Consider the following 17,781-nt stretch of genomic DNA (forward strand, 5'->3'; position numbering starts at 1 on the left):
ACTAATGCAATAACCTACACCAAGATTAATTAAGAAGATACCTACAAACAACATTATCTTTTTCTCACACTTAATAGGTGCATAGAGCTGTTCAACTGCTCCAATTGAATCAACACACGAAGAGTAGTTCTACACAAAATCTGTCATTCCCAGTTTGACCTTTCGGGAATTTGTTTTGAATCCTCATTACTTTTATAAAATGTCTCTTCTCACATTTTCATTTGACATTTTTCCAGCTCTTTGTATTTTGTCTAACGCAAAGAGCTGGCTCAAAAACCTCCGATGGACACATTTGAGTGGAAAATTCAACCCATCTTCGAACGTCAAGCCATCTGCTTTTTGTTATAAAGGCCTTGGTGGTGACTTTATTGAATCTGAATCAGCAGTAGCAGCTGTGGTATGATGTGTTTATATGCCTCTTAAGCTTTGGACAGGTTATAGTAAGGATGACAAGTCTGGTCCTCAGTTTCTCTTTTCGTATGTTGTCATTGGTGGCAATAAAATGAAAACATTCAGTCAAAAATTGTGCATATTCCGCAACATAAACATAAATCCAACATAAAAGTCACACCGGAAGTGCATAACGAGGCCCAGCTATAAATATCCACTGTCATTCTTTTATTTGCTATGTAATACCTTGTTATCAGTAGTGCAGAAGGTAAACAACTATAAAAGGAGCCACAGCAAAATAAGTTTAGCAGGATGCCAATTGTGATGCGTGACAGACACTGCGAAAGAGACGATGAGAAGGCACATAGGACAGATGGCAACAGTGGGGAAACCTTTCAACTGTGGCGCTTACACAATATGTAAGATGGCAGCTGTAGTCTTAGAAGTACCTACCCAATAACGCATTACATAATGTCCCATAAATTGTTTCTTTATGACCCATTGTTTTTATATCCTGTCCTATTCCTGTTCTTAATTCCCCCTATAAATATCTTGATTTATCACTCGACTCTGGTTTTTTAGCTCTAATGCCAACACTTAGTGTTTTATTCTTCTTTATTACAGCTTCCTCTCTGTTTGTGTATTTTCAATATTCCCCCCCTCATGTTCCTTTTATCTCCTCCCGTGTATAACCCCGCTGCCCAAAGGCAACAGCATGTTCGGCGAGATAATAGGTGACTGTGCTCTCTGTTGCGCCATGCCAGTCATCGAGAAACTAGCACATCCTCTCTGCCAGACAGAGCTGAGGAGTATCCTCTTCAATCACCTCTAAGCCTTTTCGTGCTACACCTAAAATGAAGGATTGTAGCTGCTGGAGTGGAGACAAGCCACTGTCTGTCTGGTGTAGATTAGCCCATTCGCGCACACACACATACACATACACGCACACACACTTATGCAGTTGCTGCAAAAGTAAGTGGCATACACACAGAAAAAAAGATTAGTGAAGACATGAGTTCTTGAGTACCTGACTGTCTTCAAAAGATGAGAGGTGAGTCTTGAAAATACCTTGCTAAGGCTGATGACTAAAAACCATTAAACTGGTTGCCTCAGTGTCTAAAAAAACAAAAATAACAACTCACCCACCCAAAATGAACAGACTTCAAACTGAAGAAAGCTTTAGAAGTGAGTAATCTCTAAAGAGAGGAGGAAAGATGGGAAGGTGAATGAGAGACAGAAAAGAAGATAATGGGAGAAACTGAAAACCTGTTGTGCCACTGTGGAGCATTTGGCGGTCTGTTAAATTATAACTATATAGCAACTTAATGTCAAGAATGGCTGTGAAAGTAAAGAGTAAAAATGTATTCCTCATCACGTCCTAAAACTCACGCTAAGACCAAAATGCTAATATCCAACAACACCAGACTCTGTAAATCATGGACCTTCTCACCCTGACTGTCAGGGAGCATCTCATAGTCATTACAGAATTAATATCATGTTTCCCCTCTGTGACCAAGCTCACCACAACCATTAAAGATTGCTCAAATTATTAGGTTGTAAATTCCAGCCCTCCATCCATAACCCACAATCCTGCCTCTTGCTGGCTGTATTCATTGTAATGTTATCACTGGCTCTGTAAGGATGGTAACAGCAGTTTGCATAATACTCCATAGCATTTTTTGTGTCTGACAGATTATGTGTTTTTCCTCTTAGCATCTGACCACAGGTGAATTATAGGTGACACAACAAGAGCTAAGCGCACTCATTGGTGGTACACCCAATTCAAAACTAAGTGGAATATGGTTTTCCTCGCTGTTTCTCTGATGTTTTTCTGTTCCAAGAGTGGCTGATCTATTATATTAAGTGTCATCCACAGTCAGACTTCTCCAGTGGTCGCAGAAATGCAGTCTCAATGCAATTAATGTCAGGCAGCAGTCAATTTTGAGAAAATTGGGCCCACTTTATGCTAACTGATAATAAGGCACAGCAGTATGAGATTCAACAACTCGTGAATGCTGATGTGTTGACACTGACCTGTGGCACCGGTGACAGAAGAAGCTTTGCCCCCATTGTTTCCCTTAATGGCCTGCACTGAGATGACATACTCTGTTCCTGGATACAAACCTGTGGGAAGAGACAGTTAGTCTTAAAAGAAGCAAATGTCCATCAGTCTCTGATATAATGCTCCAAAACAAGGGATTTACAAACTTTGAGGAAAATCTTGAGTAGAAGTAGAAATTACTTTTCTGACTTTTCTCAATCAAATCCTTAAATTATGGGATCCCTTTTCTATTAGACTACATGAAATGTATATTATACCCACTTTCCTGGTAAAAGAACATTCACCCTCTATCAGTTTTACATATCAGAAAATTATATGAAAGAAATTCTGCTCCTTACCAGGTCATATACAACTCCAAATGAACTAGAAAATATGAGACATAAACCCATGTCATTAGTTATTTATTTGTCATTATTTATTTTAACAAAAATTTAAGCCAAATCGCAGAAGTAGTGTATTTAATTTATACAATGCCAAGTAGGGGAAACATTCAGCCTGAGAAGGTCCTTTCCAAATAAATCCAAGTGCATCATGTGAAAAAGATGATTCAGCAGAAAACATTGAAGACAGCTGCCAATCTTCTCAGGAGTGGACATCCAGCAAATTCCCCTCCCAAGGCCAGACCGTACAATGCAACAAACCCAAGAGCTGGCTCTCAGACAAACGGGCCTCAGTTAACATGTTAAATTTGAAGTTCATGACAGTACAATTAGAAAAAGACTGAACAAGCATGGCTTGTTTTGGAGGCTTGGCAGAAGAAAAAGTCTTCTTTCTAAAAAAAAAAACATGGCAGCGTAGCTCATGTTTGCAAAGTTACATCTGAACAAACAACAAGACCTCTGGAGCAATGTCCTTTGGACAGATCAGACGATGTCGAGATGTTTTTACATGATGCCTAGAGCCATGTTTGGTGAAAACCAGTCATAGCATGGATTGATTATTTGACTTGTTTTTGAATCATGGGATCTGGGCACCTTGAAGTCATTGATTTGACCAGGAATTCCTCTGTATACCACAGAAATCAAGAAATGTGAGGCCGTGTGTTCAACAGTTAAAGCTTGGCTGAAACAGTCAGCCTGAACTTAGTTTTTCTGCACTTTGGCTTTTGAATCATTTTGGTTTTTGTGAATTAAATAATGATGTTTAATATGTCATGTGTTGCTGTTCATCTCAGTTATATATTTACCTAATTAAGATCTGATAATAAATAAATAATTGTTTATTGTTTCGTGATATGTAAAACGTTTGAACGGACAGAGAGCATACCTTCTTTTTACCATTGCTGTATACTGTGTGTTTATGAGATGATGTCATGTTCCATGTTTTATATTCCAACATTATTAATATTTTTACCCTAAAGCTTAATTTGAACTGAATATTTAAAGTAACTGTGTCTGTATATGTAAGTTTTTGTAGCACTTTTACAATATAAATTGCAAAGTAAAACCAGAAGATTATTTTAAATCAAATTGGATGACTATTTCAAGATTTATGTCCAAAAGCGTCCAATTCAAGATTCAAGAAACAAGGTTACGGGACTATTTACTTCTTATTGATTAGCTTAGAACCCATAGCTTACTCTAATAGCACAACAGTTCGAGAAATACTTTTGTACATTGTTCACAAACTTGTAAGACTCACCCACAATAGTGTGTTTGGTGCGCGCCTCTTGGCTCCTCTGTACCTTCAGCTCCTCCTCTTGCCCTTCTGGGTCAGTGTGTGTAAGCCTGAAGTAATCCATCTCAGCTTGAGGGTTCTGCCAGTCCACCTCAATAGAGACCTCTGTCTGGCCAAGAACTCGGACACCATCAATAGTTGAGACATCTGGGAAAGGTGATACAAGGTTAGGTGGAACTGAGTGTACAGACATGAAGCTCAAACTTAGAAGTCTGCCTTAAAGCTTTTGCAAACAGAAGCATCTGCCTTGCTCTGCTTCCACATGTCCCCGAGCTAGACAATGATCTCCCAGCACACTGAAATGTGACATTTCTAGGAAAGAGAGCCAAGCAAGAATTCCGCCTCTGGCCATCTGCAAGATATTATAACCAAATAATAGACAAATATTTGTATTTGGCATGAAACAAATATTAAAATCACTCATGGGTGCATTTCTTTTTTCTTTTTTTTTTTTGACATCGCCAGCGTCATCTTAGAAAAGTGCATATAAAGGTTTATTGATGTTTTCTAAAGTAACCTTTGCGTACTCTGTGCTTTCCCACATTTAAAGTCACAGCATTCACATAATAAAGTCAGGATAAACTAGTTTAACATATCACCCAGCAGGACACACAAATTAAACACAGTCATGTGGGGTTCAATAGTCGAGAACGATCCTTGAGCAGTTCTGTAGACTAACATTTTACAGCTATTTGTAAAGCTGTGACATCTACTACACCTCAAGAATCAAACATCATAGTAATGCTTTAGTGCCGCCTACACTTTACACAGTGTACATTGTGACTTACTTTTATTTTTAAACTTTACATGTCACATGAGCATTTTCACTTCTACCTGTATGTAATTACTTTAAAACAACAGTAACAGCTCAAAGCAGCCGCCATGTCAAAATGCTTCAACCTCAATGATCAGATCCCCATGTTCCCCAGGATGGGGAATCAGCTGCTATAGATTTGGAGGTGATGGGAACGAGATGACAGAAAAGGAGGAGCACAAACCACAAAAAAAAAACCCAACCAAAAAACCAAAAAACACAAAACAAAACAAAACAAAACAAATCAGAATAAGGGGAAAAACCACTAAAAAGAGGATCGAAGTTAAGGACATGCAATCCTGGTATCCTGGTATGAGTAGTAAAAAGAAGGGCATAGAGAAGATATCAGTGCATCATGAATGGTTCCTCACAGTCTGAGTCTATAGCAGCATAAATGAGGGATGAAGATTGAAGTCTGATGTGAAAAGTAGAGAGCGTGTCTGTATCGTGAACCCAAACTGGGAGTTGGTTCCACAGAAGATGGGCCTGATAGCTGGAGTCTCTGCCTCCCATTCTACTTTTAGATAATCAAATAACCAAAAATGAGCCCGCAGTCTTAGAGAGATATGCTCTGTTGGAATGAAATGATACTATGAGGTCTTTAAGATATGATGAAGCCTGATCATTCAGAACTTTGTATGCCACTGCATCCTCCCATCTCTCAGAATATTCTGAATAATTCAGACGTTAATTAGAGATATGCTTCTGCAATTTCATGAGGAAAAAGTGAGTTCCATCAAACAAAGCAAGCGTTACCAAATGAAAAGCTTCTTTTCATGCCAGCTGTTGTGCTTCCCAAAAGAAAACTTAAAAACATCCATCCAAACCCTCTTTTGAAGTAGATCATTGTTTGAAGTTAAAACAAAAAGTATGTACCAGTCTGCCTCACACAACAATAAGCCAGATGATGGCGTGGCTTCTTATGCCCATATGTGAAAGCTATGCTCTGTGAGGTTTTCCATGGTAAACCAATCTAACCACACTCCCACTTTCTGCACGTCTCCCATCAATCCTGTCAAGTAATCTCTTTCTCTACACATCTGTGTCCCGCCACATCTGTGAGCAAGTTCATGGAGCCATTTCCTTGAGAATTAAAGGCTAACAAGCCAGCCTTTAATGAAACGCTTAGTAATTAAAGTCTTCAGTCTGTTCATTGCTTTTTTACCATAGAATTTCTGTGAAAGACAAAGACGAATACAGGAACAATCGTGCTCATTCTACAAAAGTAACAGAGAAAGTGAGGCAGGTTATCAATCCATGCCAGGTCCATATTTTCATTCCTGGACTCTACCAGAATAGCATTTATGGTCTTTTAATGCCAAATCACATACACAATTACGTTTGACTTCAAATGCAACTATTTTATCCCGAGAAAATCTAACTTAATCCCTAAGACCTGCAGGCCACACCTGCCCTCAAAGCCACGGTAGTCTTTAATAGGTAACATCTGCTTTCACTTTAAACCAGCAGCTCATTTAAAGGAAACATGCTGCACACCGCCCAGTTCTGCTACAGCACTAATGTCTGTTAGTCTGAAAAATACTAATTTTAAAGCTCTGTATTTGTTTTTTCTGTCCTGATCAGAGCCATCTGTGCTCACCTGTGGTGGCTTCAATCTCGTCAGCTTCACTTTGGATGCCCTTAACCACCGCATGTACTTGGACAATGTAGGTAACCCCAGGAGTCAGTCCTGTGATGAGGTAGGAGTTCTCTGTGTTGGCGACCGAAATCTAATATGCAGTTGATGAGAATAAGTTTGTAAGATGAAATAGGTAATATACTTTTTTTTTTGCTACAACCTGTATTTGACACAGAAATGATCAAAGTAGAAAAACCTACCTGCTCCTGCGCACCCTCGTCATTTTTCGGATAATATGTCAACACATAATACTCGGCCCCTTGAACGGACTCCCACTCAACCAGGAGAGAGACGTCAGTCACTTGGACCACCTGCAGACCCTGAGGTGCCAAGACTGAGAGAACAAAGAGACATACACAGAAGTCAGGAATTAACAGAATTTAACAGTTATTTTTATCAACAAGTCCGCTATCATGTCCACAAGTTCTTTTTCTGATTTTGTTGTTCAGGCTTGCATTTTAATTTTTCTTTTTTGCTCGCTTCCCTGTCTTCTCTTCCTCTGTCTTGTCTATTTGTAGCTGTTGTTGTCCTCCTAAGGCCTCCACTATGAAGCAGGATTTCATCTTATCCATGTAACTTCAGGGTTAACCTTGGGTTAACTGGTGTTAAATCACTGCCTGTCCTGTAAAAGATCCCCCAGACCTCAGAGCTTGGATAGTGGCAGGGTTTAAAGTTTTTTTCTTCTCACCAACCAAACCACACACACATTCATACGACATGTTTAATATTAAATTACTGAACACTGCATTGTCTACAGCAGCTGTGCTGCTTTAAGCCCTTTTCATATTGTTCCTATAATATGGTTTCAGCTTCCTTTGCAGTTGCTCTGCTGCCGTACACTTAGCTATATTTTTTGATTTGACAGATGCTGCCAACACAACAACGTTCATATGAATTTGCCAACTAGATTGATAAACTCCTGGTTGATAAACAGCTTGATAGCTTGACCGCTAGGGTCAGGATAATCGACCCCAGCCTACAAGGGCTTCACCACCTGACTGTTAGGATAAGTGAATACAGATAATGAAAGCATAACCTGGATATGCTAAACTCACTTCGTACTACAAGGCCCTGAGGGGGGTGTACTATGAAGGAAATTAAACATAGATAGGTTTTCTTCGAGTTAGCTGGGTCAACAAAACCCCAAGCCCTAGACAGAGATAACACATATCATTGTGATCTTTTATCAACTTTCTCTGTGAAACTGGGTTTTCTTAAAGTTTTAAAACTTAAAGTTTGACATAAATTGCTATCTTATTAGTCTTGCCTTGTACTGTAGTACAGCTCTGTGGTTTCCAAATGTTGATTTATTTTGTTTTTCCCTGTGTGTTTTTTGTGCTTTTACTTCCTGTCTTTGCTTTCCCTGCCGTGAGCTCTGTCAGGACATCTATTTTAACAACCTGTGTTTCCTGGTTGTCTTGTGTTTCTCACATTCGTCTTTGGATTTCAGTTCTTTGTGCCTTGCATTATGTTGAATTTGCTAATAAAGCCTATTATCAGTCCCCACAAACACCTTCACTGTGCTGCATAACACCTACACTTATTCAATCTACCAAAAGGCTTAAATCTTTTTTTTTTCAGTTGATTGTCAAAGAACCAACAAATCATGAACACAGCAAAATAGGTGTTTTGTTTTGTTTTTTTACTCTAAATGGAAAGAAAGACTCCTTTAAAGTGCTTCTCTGGCCATTCTGGAAAAACATGGTGGGGGAGCTAAGAGTAAAAACAAACCAAAACCGCAGCCAAAACACAGAAGACGACATGTCAGCCGTGTTGGGGAGTGAGGCTTTTTAAAGGCAAGGTGAGCTTTTGTGGGTATGATAGAGGGAAATAAAATGGCAGACTGTATAGATTTTTTTAAAAAGAAAAAGAAAAAGCAAAACATGGCGTGCAAGTAAAAGCTTATTACAAGGGAAAATGAGAAATGTGAAATGAGTGGTTATGTGGTCCACTATAGCTTTGGCAAGCAAGGAATTCACATAAGATTTAGATGCTGTTCCACAAGGTAAAGTCAGGAAGCTCGATGTTTTTCTTCAAATGCAGCAGTCTTTTTCCATCAAAGAACAGTTAAAATTCTCCTGTTGCTAATCCAGGCATGACTATCAACCATCTTTGCCCTTAAATATTATTTCAGAACAGCTTGTGTGATACATTTGCATAATAAGATTGGAAAAGCAGAAAATAATGGTGATTTTCTGCCTTTTCGGCTTGAAAATCAGCAAAATGCTATCAGAGGAAGAAAATTTTACTGAAACGACACGTCGGGACTTCTTTGAGAAATTTGATTTTTTATGTGCTATCATCTTTCCTGTCTGTAGCTTGATATTTTAGAGGAAATCCTGATCCAGCTCATTAAAAGAGAACTGGTAAGGAAAAAATGGCTAAATATGGTTTAAAGTCAACTTTTCTAAATGTGCTTTATAATAAAAGGAAACATTTTAGAGGCCGCGAAAAAATAAAGGATAATAAGCTAAATACAGACCATCTGCATTATGTTGAGAAAGCTTTAATAATCTCACCTGTATTATATTCAGATTACTTCATTAAATTTGGTTGCATTTTTACTAAATCTTCTGGATTGACATAAACTGAGGCTAAGAAAACTATTCCTACTGTGCAAGGGCTGCTGATTTCTAAGCCATGAGGCTTCTGCCTTTGATGGTTAAGAACACAAAAGAAAACATTAAAGTGTGCCTCACTGGAAAGGACAGAAACTGTATCTAAACCCATACTTCAAGAGTATTGTTCCCATCAGCGTCCAAAAAACAGATTGGCATCCATCAGCCAGGTGTTGAAATGGCAAATAGCCACATAAAACAAAGAAAGCGCCAACTGTTTTGCTTTTGTGCTCTTCCTCTCAGCCTTCTTATTACCGCTAACACCTAAAATCAACACAGGGTTTTTTTTTTCTTACCTCCCACTTTCCCTTCTTGCCTGACTTTTCTTCTGACACGGTGGCACTGTTGATGTTGGACTCCATTCAACAGCACCTAAACACGAAGCTACAGATCTGTTCTCTACCTCTGTGGTATGAAACACAGCTTGAAGAAATGGAATCGTCATCTACGGTTTGACATTTCTGACCTGCTACTGTGAAGTCTGAAACATTTATGGTTCACGGAGCTGCATTTGATGGATCCAGTTGACTTTAAAAAAAAAGGGCTTTAAAACACATGCTTTGTGCTCTTGATTAAATACAGAGGAAAAACATGCCAAGACAACCATAGACAGATGTTAGCATATAAATAGAATACTATTTCAAATGTAAGAGATCAATGCTATGAAAAAATAAAAGTGCCATTCACTTGCAGCCAAATGTTCAATATCTCTGCAGAATTGACTGTCACAGTGGGAATTCAGTGCTCATGCCTGGCAGCTGCTGCTCACGTTTCTGCTTTCCTGGCCTTAAATTGCTGTAAAATGCAATTTTGTACTCTGCTCCTCGGGCAGCACAGTAACAGTGATTTGGCGAGCAGTGCATTTATCAGGAAAGGTGAGATTCTTCTGCAGGGTAAAAGCCAGATGAAGCCCTGAAAGACTGATGGGTATTCTTATATTTCTGTGGTATTATGTGACCTGATGTTATAGGTTGTCTGGAGGCCAAAAATGCAGTGGTCATCAGGTCAGCCCACTGAAAGCGCCCCGTCAGCTGATATCTCTGAAATAACTGTCGGGAGATATGTTTTGAATTCCATAGTAGGTTTGGTCAGAAACCCTTCAGCATCACTGAGCTGGCTAACTGTAGGGGTTTACTGGCTTTTGAGGCAGCTCTTAAAGTTCAAGCACCATCAGGGACTCTGCTGCAGGTCATTACTGTACCAAAAAGTACAGAGCCAGTGGAGGAGGCTATAGGGGCTGTGAAGAAAGCTGTGAAGATAACAGCTGGGCTCCAATGACTAGTTTAATTTTAGTAAAAATATCTTCTTTCGTTTTTTTTAGCAGAGCAAGGTGCAGCTGTTGAGCAGGGATCTTAAGCGGCTGATGGTAAGATGTAACAGCAAATACTAAAACAGGCTGGTTGAAAAGCTTTTTCTGCCCTGTAGCTGCACCTATATGAATATGACTTGATATTACTTGTAAGGTAATTGCCATTCAGTTGATGTATGACCCTGGACACTTGTACATGAATCACACAGATGGTAGGAGATAGATGATTAAAGCCCAGACTGCACTGCTTTGGCTCTTGAGAATCATTCAGTCTGGGCATGAAAATGCTACTAAAAGGATGCATATGGAAATTTATATGAAGGTGAAAAGGTCATTAGGGCCAAGTGTTATATTTTTTAACGGTCCCTGAGCTGCTTGTAGCATCCGAGCTTCGTGACATAGCACTTAAAATTCTCAGGTTAATGTTAGTGCCATAGAGGTGACTGTAGAAATGTGACTTTTCAGTCTCAAGTGAAAAATGCAAGTTTGGGTCACATAAAGTTAATATCCACACCTCGATTCACACAAAGTTCACTTCTTCTTTTTTTTAACTGTGATTTTTCTGCAAAACTCCCCAAGCTATGTCTTTTAGTTACTTTGATCTTTAGTAGGCTGGATGAGTGAAGCTATATGATAAATGTGTCAGATTACTGAAAAGGTTTTTATTAAATTTCAGTAAATGTCTTCCTATGTCCTTCTTCACATTTTCAAGCCGTCCACTGGGCCAGATTGGAGTCGCTGCCAGGCCGATTCGGGCCACCGGGCCTTAAGTTTGACGCCCTTGTGTTAAAGTTTGCAAAGCATCAACAGAAATCATGTTAAGCTTACCTAACGAACAGTCCTCCCCGTAAAAGCCGTCATCACAGATGCACTTGCCGTTCACACACTGGCCATTATCTGTGCAGTCATTGGGACACTTCTGGTTGCTGCAATCCTCACCAGCGAAGTGTGAGAAGCACACACATTTCCCGTCTACACACTGGCCCTTGTCATTGCAGTTGTTTGGACAGGTCAGTTCGCTGCAGTCTTCTCCGGTGTAGCCCTCATCGCACACGCACTGGCCATCCACGCATTGGCCATTGTCATTGCAGTTGTCTGGACATGTCAGCTCACTGCAGTCTTCTCCGGTGTAGCCCTCATGGCAGACGCACCGGCCATCTACGCATCTGCCATTGTCGTTGCACTCATCTGGGCAGGAGGATTCAGAACAGTCGGGGCCTTCCCATCCTACGTTACAGAGGCAGCTGCAGGTGTCGTGTTGGTAGGTACCATGGCCACTACAGCTTTTGTCCACGCCTTGATAAAGAGATACGCCAACACAGCGGGAGTGAAAAGAAGTGAGTGAAGAAGAAACGTTCAGTTCATCATGGAAAGTCCCCAGCAGCCTAGTCTATCATGTCATGTCATGGCCTACCTGCAGCACCACAGCATCCCTGTGCACACTGGGTCTTAAGGTAGTTGACTTCTTCTTCGAGTCCATTGACTCTGTAAAGCAAAGACTTAAAGCTTTCCGACTCCTCGCAGTCACATCTGGGTGACTGCAGCTTGATGTTGTGTCTGAAGATAATGTCATTGTTTCCATTTTTTGTGGTCTCCATCTGCAGACCTGCAAAATGGATATCTTTGTTAAGTTCATGCTGCTACACCTATCTGTTGCTCTTCACTCTTAATCTCTCAGTTATATCTTTCTTATGACCTGTTTCATCCTGTGTTGATATGTGTTGTAGGTTGCAGCTGGTGCTCCCCGGGATGTCAATTTTATAGATGTGGCTCAAGGTGACTTCCTGCTCTGCAGCTGAGGGGTCTGGCTGGGTGTCAGCAGAACTTGTGCGTGACCATGTGCAGAGTAGGGCCAGCAGGCACAGGGCCCTCCACAGGGGTCTAGCGGTCATTGCTAGTGGTACACTGTTCCAAAAAATAGTAATGTCAAAGTATCTTACTGTATATTTTACAGTTTTGTACTGTCTTTCTAGAATATCATTAAATTTACATAAGTAGACTGTGATTTTACATGTCAAAGGTAAAATAACATAACATCACTGTAAATATAATAAAACACAATTTACTTGTTTTTTAAATATATTTTTTAGTACACATGCATATTTAGATTGTAAAAATACATTCAGAAATGTATCATAATTTCACAAATATTTGTCTGTTATGTGAGAGAATGATCTGTTAAATTCAAATGTAAAGCGCTTTGGGTGCCTTGAAAAGCGCTATATAAATCCAATCCATTATTATTATTAAATGTAATACTATGGAAAAATATATAAAATGATCGAAAATTAATGAGAATAATCAATAATTAAATGAGTATTTGAATTATAATTTTGCTAAAAATTTCATGTCATCTAGATCTGATTCAATAATTCAGAGGTAACAAGTGAAAATATAATTAATAGGAATAAAAACTAAAAAAAAAACATATAAAACATTGCACGGCCATGCTGTGCTAATTATATATTTTAAATAATAAATGTAGAGGTAGGAATTGCAATTAATATAAATCTCAAAGTATTCACCACATTCCTGAACAGAAATAGGCCTCTGCACCTGGGGTGTGGCCATGAAAACAATGTGACATGCCATTGGATGTTGGGACACATAATAACATGACGCTAAGCATCGGCCAATGAATGTGAACTAACAACCACAAGGTCGCGGGTATGGCAGCACTGTAGGAAAAAATCCTAATATAAAAGTATTTTACTGTGCATTTTACAGTTTTGTTCTGTTCTTCTAAAGTTACGTAAATAGACTGTGATAGACATTTCAAATGTAAATTAATGTTAAATCACTGTAATGTAATAAAACATAATTGTCATGATTATTAAATGTATCTGTCTGTACATATGCATATTTAGATTGTTAAAATACATTCACAAATCATGATCTCACAAATATCTGTCCGTTATTTGAAAGATTGAACTGTTGAATTCAAATGTAATGCTATGGAAAAGTATATAACATGATTCCTATAAGCTTGTGTTACATCACATAAGTATTATTATCTTTGCCATTTAGGGCCATCGTGGCTCAAGAGTTGGCAGTTCGCCTTGTGATCAGAAGGTTGCCGGTTCGAGCCCCAGCTTCGACACTCTTGGTATTGTGTCCGTGGTCAAGACTCTTCACCTACTGGTGATGGCCGATGGTGCGATATGGCAGCCTTGCCTCTGTCAGTCTGTCCCAGGGCAATCCATTATTATTTAAACCAACTGTTAACTGTATATTTCTGTACATTTACGTATTATGATTCATATTGCCACATTCATTGACCAGCACTTGGAAAAGGCAGAATCCCATGTAAAATTAGCACACACAACAAACTGTATTTTCATTACTGAAAATAACTGTATTTTCATGAGAAAGTTATTTTCTGTTATTTTACGGTAGTATTTTGGCGCCCAGCAGCCGGAATATTACCGTTTTTTTAGGATTTGTTTTTTCTAACAGTGTATTTGTGCAACTTATTTTTTATGTTTCAACATATAAAACAGCTCTGACATGCAAAAATAAAATCAACATTCGGGAACTTGTTCACTTTCAGTCTGAGAGTTTGTTGCTGGCAAGTTTGGTTAAGCTGTCATACTTTGTTACTCCACCTACTTCGTTCATCTTGTGACACACAGTTACCCCATAACCATTTTCCCTATACACAATCACTGGATAAGGACCAGCTGTAAAATTGTTACTAGATCTTCAGTTTCAAAACTCCCTCTGAATATATCTTTTTACCATTAGAATTTGTTGCCTTTGGCCCGGCAAGATTTGGAAAATGTCATGAAGTGTCTTAAAGAACTGACATGGACTCTGTTAGCAGAGGTTGCACATAGTCTAACAATGACTGGATATGGACTCGACGTGTGTGTTCTATGGTCTGAAGATCCCAGGAGTGTGAGGAAGCCCATGGAAACATGGCAGACAGTTTTGCTTCATGTGTGTGGGGGTACTCCCTTCTGAATTATACGTGTACAAAAAAGTCTTCTTATGAAAAGAGTACAAAATGTGGTAGAATTTATTAGCTAAGCTTGGAAAAAAATACTAACTACCTCATAATCATCTTCCCTTTAACAACAGTGCTGCATCTTACATATCTTCAAGCATACGGGCGACCGTGGCTCAGGGGGTTGGGAATCGCATCTGTAACCGGAAGGTCGCCGGTTCGATCCCTGGGCTCTCTGTCCTGGTCGTTGTGTCCTTGGGCAAGACACTTTACCCTACTTGCCTACTGGTGTTGGCCAGAGGGGCCAATGGCGTGATATGGCAGCCTCGCTTCTGTCAGTCTGCCCCAGTCTGTGGCTACAACTGTAGCTTGCCTCTACCAGTGTGTGAGAGTGAATGAATAGTGGTATCGTAAAGTGCTTTGGGTGCCTTGAAAAGCGCTATATAAATCCAATCCATTATTATAAAAAAAACGAAACTCCAATGGTATCAGCTTTGTCTTGTTCATACAGTCACAGAAAAGGGAATTGTAGTTTTACATATCAGCACATAAAAAAATAAGCTCATTCTGAGTAGGTTTTAAAATCAAGCTGTGTTGTTGTTTTTGTTGTAGTTATTTATTTAAGCCAAAATGCATGAGCTATAAGTGAAAAATTAAGCATACCCCATGATTCAACAGCTTATAGGTGGACGGATTGTGTTCTGAGTTCATATTGTTAAGCAGAAAGTGTGGACTTAATTTTTCATATGCTGCTTCTGTATTTTGGCTTGATTTTATAATGAACTGACATGTAAAACCTTGTAATTGAAAAAGGATGTACTTTTTTGAACAGAACATTATTTTAGAACATAAGAGAAAAATCCAACTTAAACACCAAATCTCTTAAAACCAGTTTTTAAAGCAGAATTCGTGCGTGTGTGGTTAGTCAAACAGAAATTATATCTCATACTGGGGGGCCTAGGAGTCTTGGGCCCTCCAGACAGTTGCCTGCTAGTCTGTGTTTGAAATCAAAGACAATAACGTTAAACACCTCACAGCTCAGTGTGAGGTACATCAAATTTACTTCGAGGACTCTCACATTGGCATGAGCAAAAGCATATGGAGATGAAATATCCCATCTGTTTTTTAGTGCTGGACTATACATTTTGTACAGACTGTATCTTTGGCAATAACTGTGTGTAACAAACCCCTGAAACTGTAGGCGTCTGTTGTTGCGCCTGACTGAACCTGTGTCTCGTGGCTGACAAAGGCACAGATTTGTACCTTCAACAGTGTCTTATACAGAGCTGAGGACAGAAATACATAAGTTACATTAGATTCACTGGGGCAGACTACTGTATATTTAATCACAAGAAACCTGAACCATTGTGTCACCATGTGTGTGTCGTAATGGAGCTCTCATTCAACAGTGTGGCAGTAGAAAGTGAATAGTCATCACTTTGGCAGAGATCGCAAACCATAAATTGTGCTCAGTCAGGCATTTCAAAGCTTCAGCGAATGCAGAAGCTTGTCCTCGGTGATGATGTCATTGTGTCTAATGACAGTGATGTCATGTGAACTTAAAACCTTGCAGCGGCTTCCCCGGGAAGCTAAATTACATGCTTTCAAAATAGAAATCCTGCTTAAGCTTCAATAGCCCTTTTGCCGGACTTTGGTTTGAATTAAACCTTATGGTACAAAAGTTTAAAAGGTGGCTTGAAGGAACACATGAGCTAACTGTGCTGAGCTCATGTGGTCTATGGAAACACAAAACCTCTAATCAAGTGAAGAAGAAAGAAGGAGAAACGGTGTCATGCTTGATAAATGCAAAATAAAGTTTTAATTACTGAGGTCAGCGTATGTGCAAATAATCCATATGAACCAAAATTTCCTTACTATGGTCAGACATACAGCTCTGGTTGTGAGCACAGCAACCCCACCCTCTGCTTATGAGGGGCAGCCAATCAGGTTTGCTTAAAGGGGGAGGAGCTGAAACAGCAGCTTTCAGAGTGTATACATGGCTTCAGTCTCACAGGCCTATACTATTCATGTAAACTGAGTGGCTCCACTGGGTCCAATACAGGACCAAATATACTACTGCACAAATAAAACCAGCAAATATTTCTCAGGCTTTTCCGGCATGTCACGATATACAAAAATAACTATTATTCAGTTTTATTTCAGTGTTTTAGCTCAACTTTACTATAAATTATAAACTCTAAGAACTGGGCAAAAACAGCTCTCTTATTTTGAGATTTATTCCTGTGTTTGCTCAAAATGTGAAATTTTGAAGTGGAAACAATGAATGACTTGGAAATCTATCAAAACATTTTCTCTTTGAGCATCAAAGACTAAAACAGCTGGAAAAGTTAAAAAATAATGTGCAGACAGAGAAACTAATACTTAAAATCCCATTAGACATTGAGAGAGAGCATTGGCCAGAATATTAAGTTGTCAACAAGCAGAACTAAAAACCTGCCAATACCACGATGACACCATTATCAGATTAACATATAATCTAAGCAGGGATCCTAGGAAACTGAGAATATGACAATATCTGACATTTTGAGTTACAGTTGAGTTACATGCTGTTATACGTGACATATTTTCAAACTCTAAAGTGGAAAGCTTCTCTTCATCGAGTCAACACATTTTATTTTGAGTTAAGTGCTGGAATATGAGTTCTAGCTCAAATGAATGCACACAACTCAAGTAGGTTTGTGATTCAGAATTCCCAGTGCTTTTTTTAGGGAGGCAAATGCACGTGTAATTATCATGACCAGTTCAAACTCAGTATATCCAGCTTGGTTATTTTAGCTGTGTATTTAACTACTGCTGGTCAAAGGCTTGAGGTCAGAGACCGGTGCCTGTGCAAACAATCCAAGCTATGACATCACAGACATGCTGTGTCTTTTACCCTATGCTGTGGTGAAAAACTAGACCTTAGAAGGTCTTTTGTCAATGGCCAAATCTTAGGCTTGTAAAACTGAGATTAAGGCCTTAAGACAGGAAAATGGAAATAAAGTGAGGGGTATGGAGAGCGGAAAACAGGATCGAGAATCAGATGGATCAGTGGGTGAGGGAGAGTGAATAGGTAAGAGAAGAAGTGATGGAGAGTTGTGTGTTGGAATCACTGACACTCTAGCAGTTAGCCACATTACAGATGGTATAGTATGGTGTGTAATAGCACTGAGCACGGGCTCACAGAGATGCTTAACAAGCATGTTTATAGCTCCCTGTCAAGGTTTTATTTGATGCTTGCCTTTTTCAAGGCCTTTTCTTATTTCTCTTGGAGGAGATTGCAGTGTGACTTTCCAAGCATAGCACAGGGTCGTGTCTGACTGCTG

At 39.3% G+C, this 17,781-nt stretch overlaps 1 protein-coding gene across 5 annotated transcripts in view; it reads right to left on the reverse strand.

Annotated features, from left to right (window-relative positions):
* tnn (tenascin N) overlaps window positions 1-17,781 on the reverse strand; it is a 41,100-nt gene that overhangs the window by 19,419 nt on the left and 3,900 nt on the right. For 4 of the 5 annotated variants that reach the window (XM_085389161.1, XM_085389160.1, XM_085389159.1 and 1 more), the window contains exons 2-8: window positions 12,206-12,414; window positions 11,924-12,115; window positions 11,338-11,805; window positions 6,783-6,916; window positions 6,544-6,673; window positions 4,094-4,276; window positions 2,425-2,514 (exon numbers count right to left, since the gene is read on the reverse strand). In XM_085389161.1, the coding sequence (XP_085245287.1) occupies window positions 2,425-2,514; window positions 4,094-4,276; window positions 6,544-6,673; window positions 6,783-6,916; window positions 11,338-11,805; window positions 11,924-12,115; window positions 12,206-12,401 (1,393 nt within the window). In that variant the 5' untranslated portion in view covers window positions 12,402-12,414. The remainder of the gene's footprint in view (window positions 1-2,424; window positions 2,515-4,093; window positions 4,277-6,543; window positions 6,674-6,782; window positions 6,917-11,337; window positions 11,806-11,923; window positions 12,116-12,205; window positions 12,415-17,781) is intronic. The other variant, XM_085389158.1, reaches the window with a different exon arrangement.

Source organism: Rhamphochromis longiceps, linkage group LG18, assembly GCF_057381845.1.
Source record: "Rhamphochromis longiceps isolate RC_006_pf linkage group LG18, R_longiceps_female_GT1.1, whole genome shotgun sequence".
In the NCBI taxonomy this organism is placed as follows: domain Eukaryota; kingdom Metazoa; phylum Chordata; class Actinopteri; order Cichliformes; family Cichlidae; genus Rhamphochromis; species Rhamphochromis longiceps.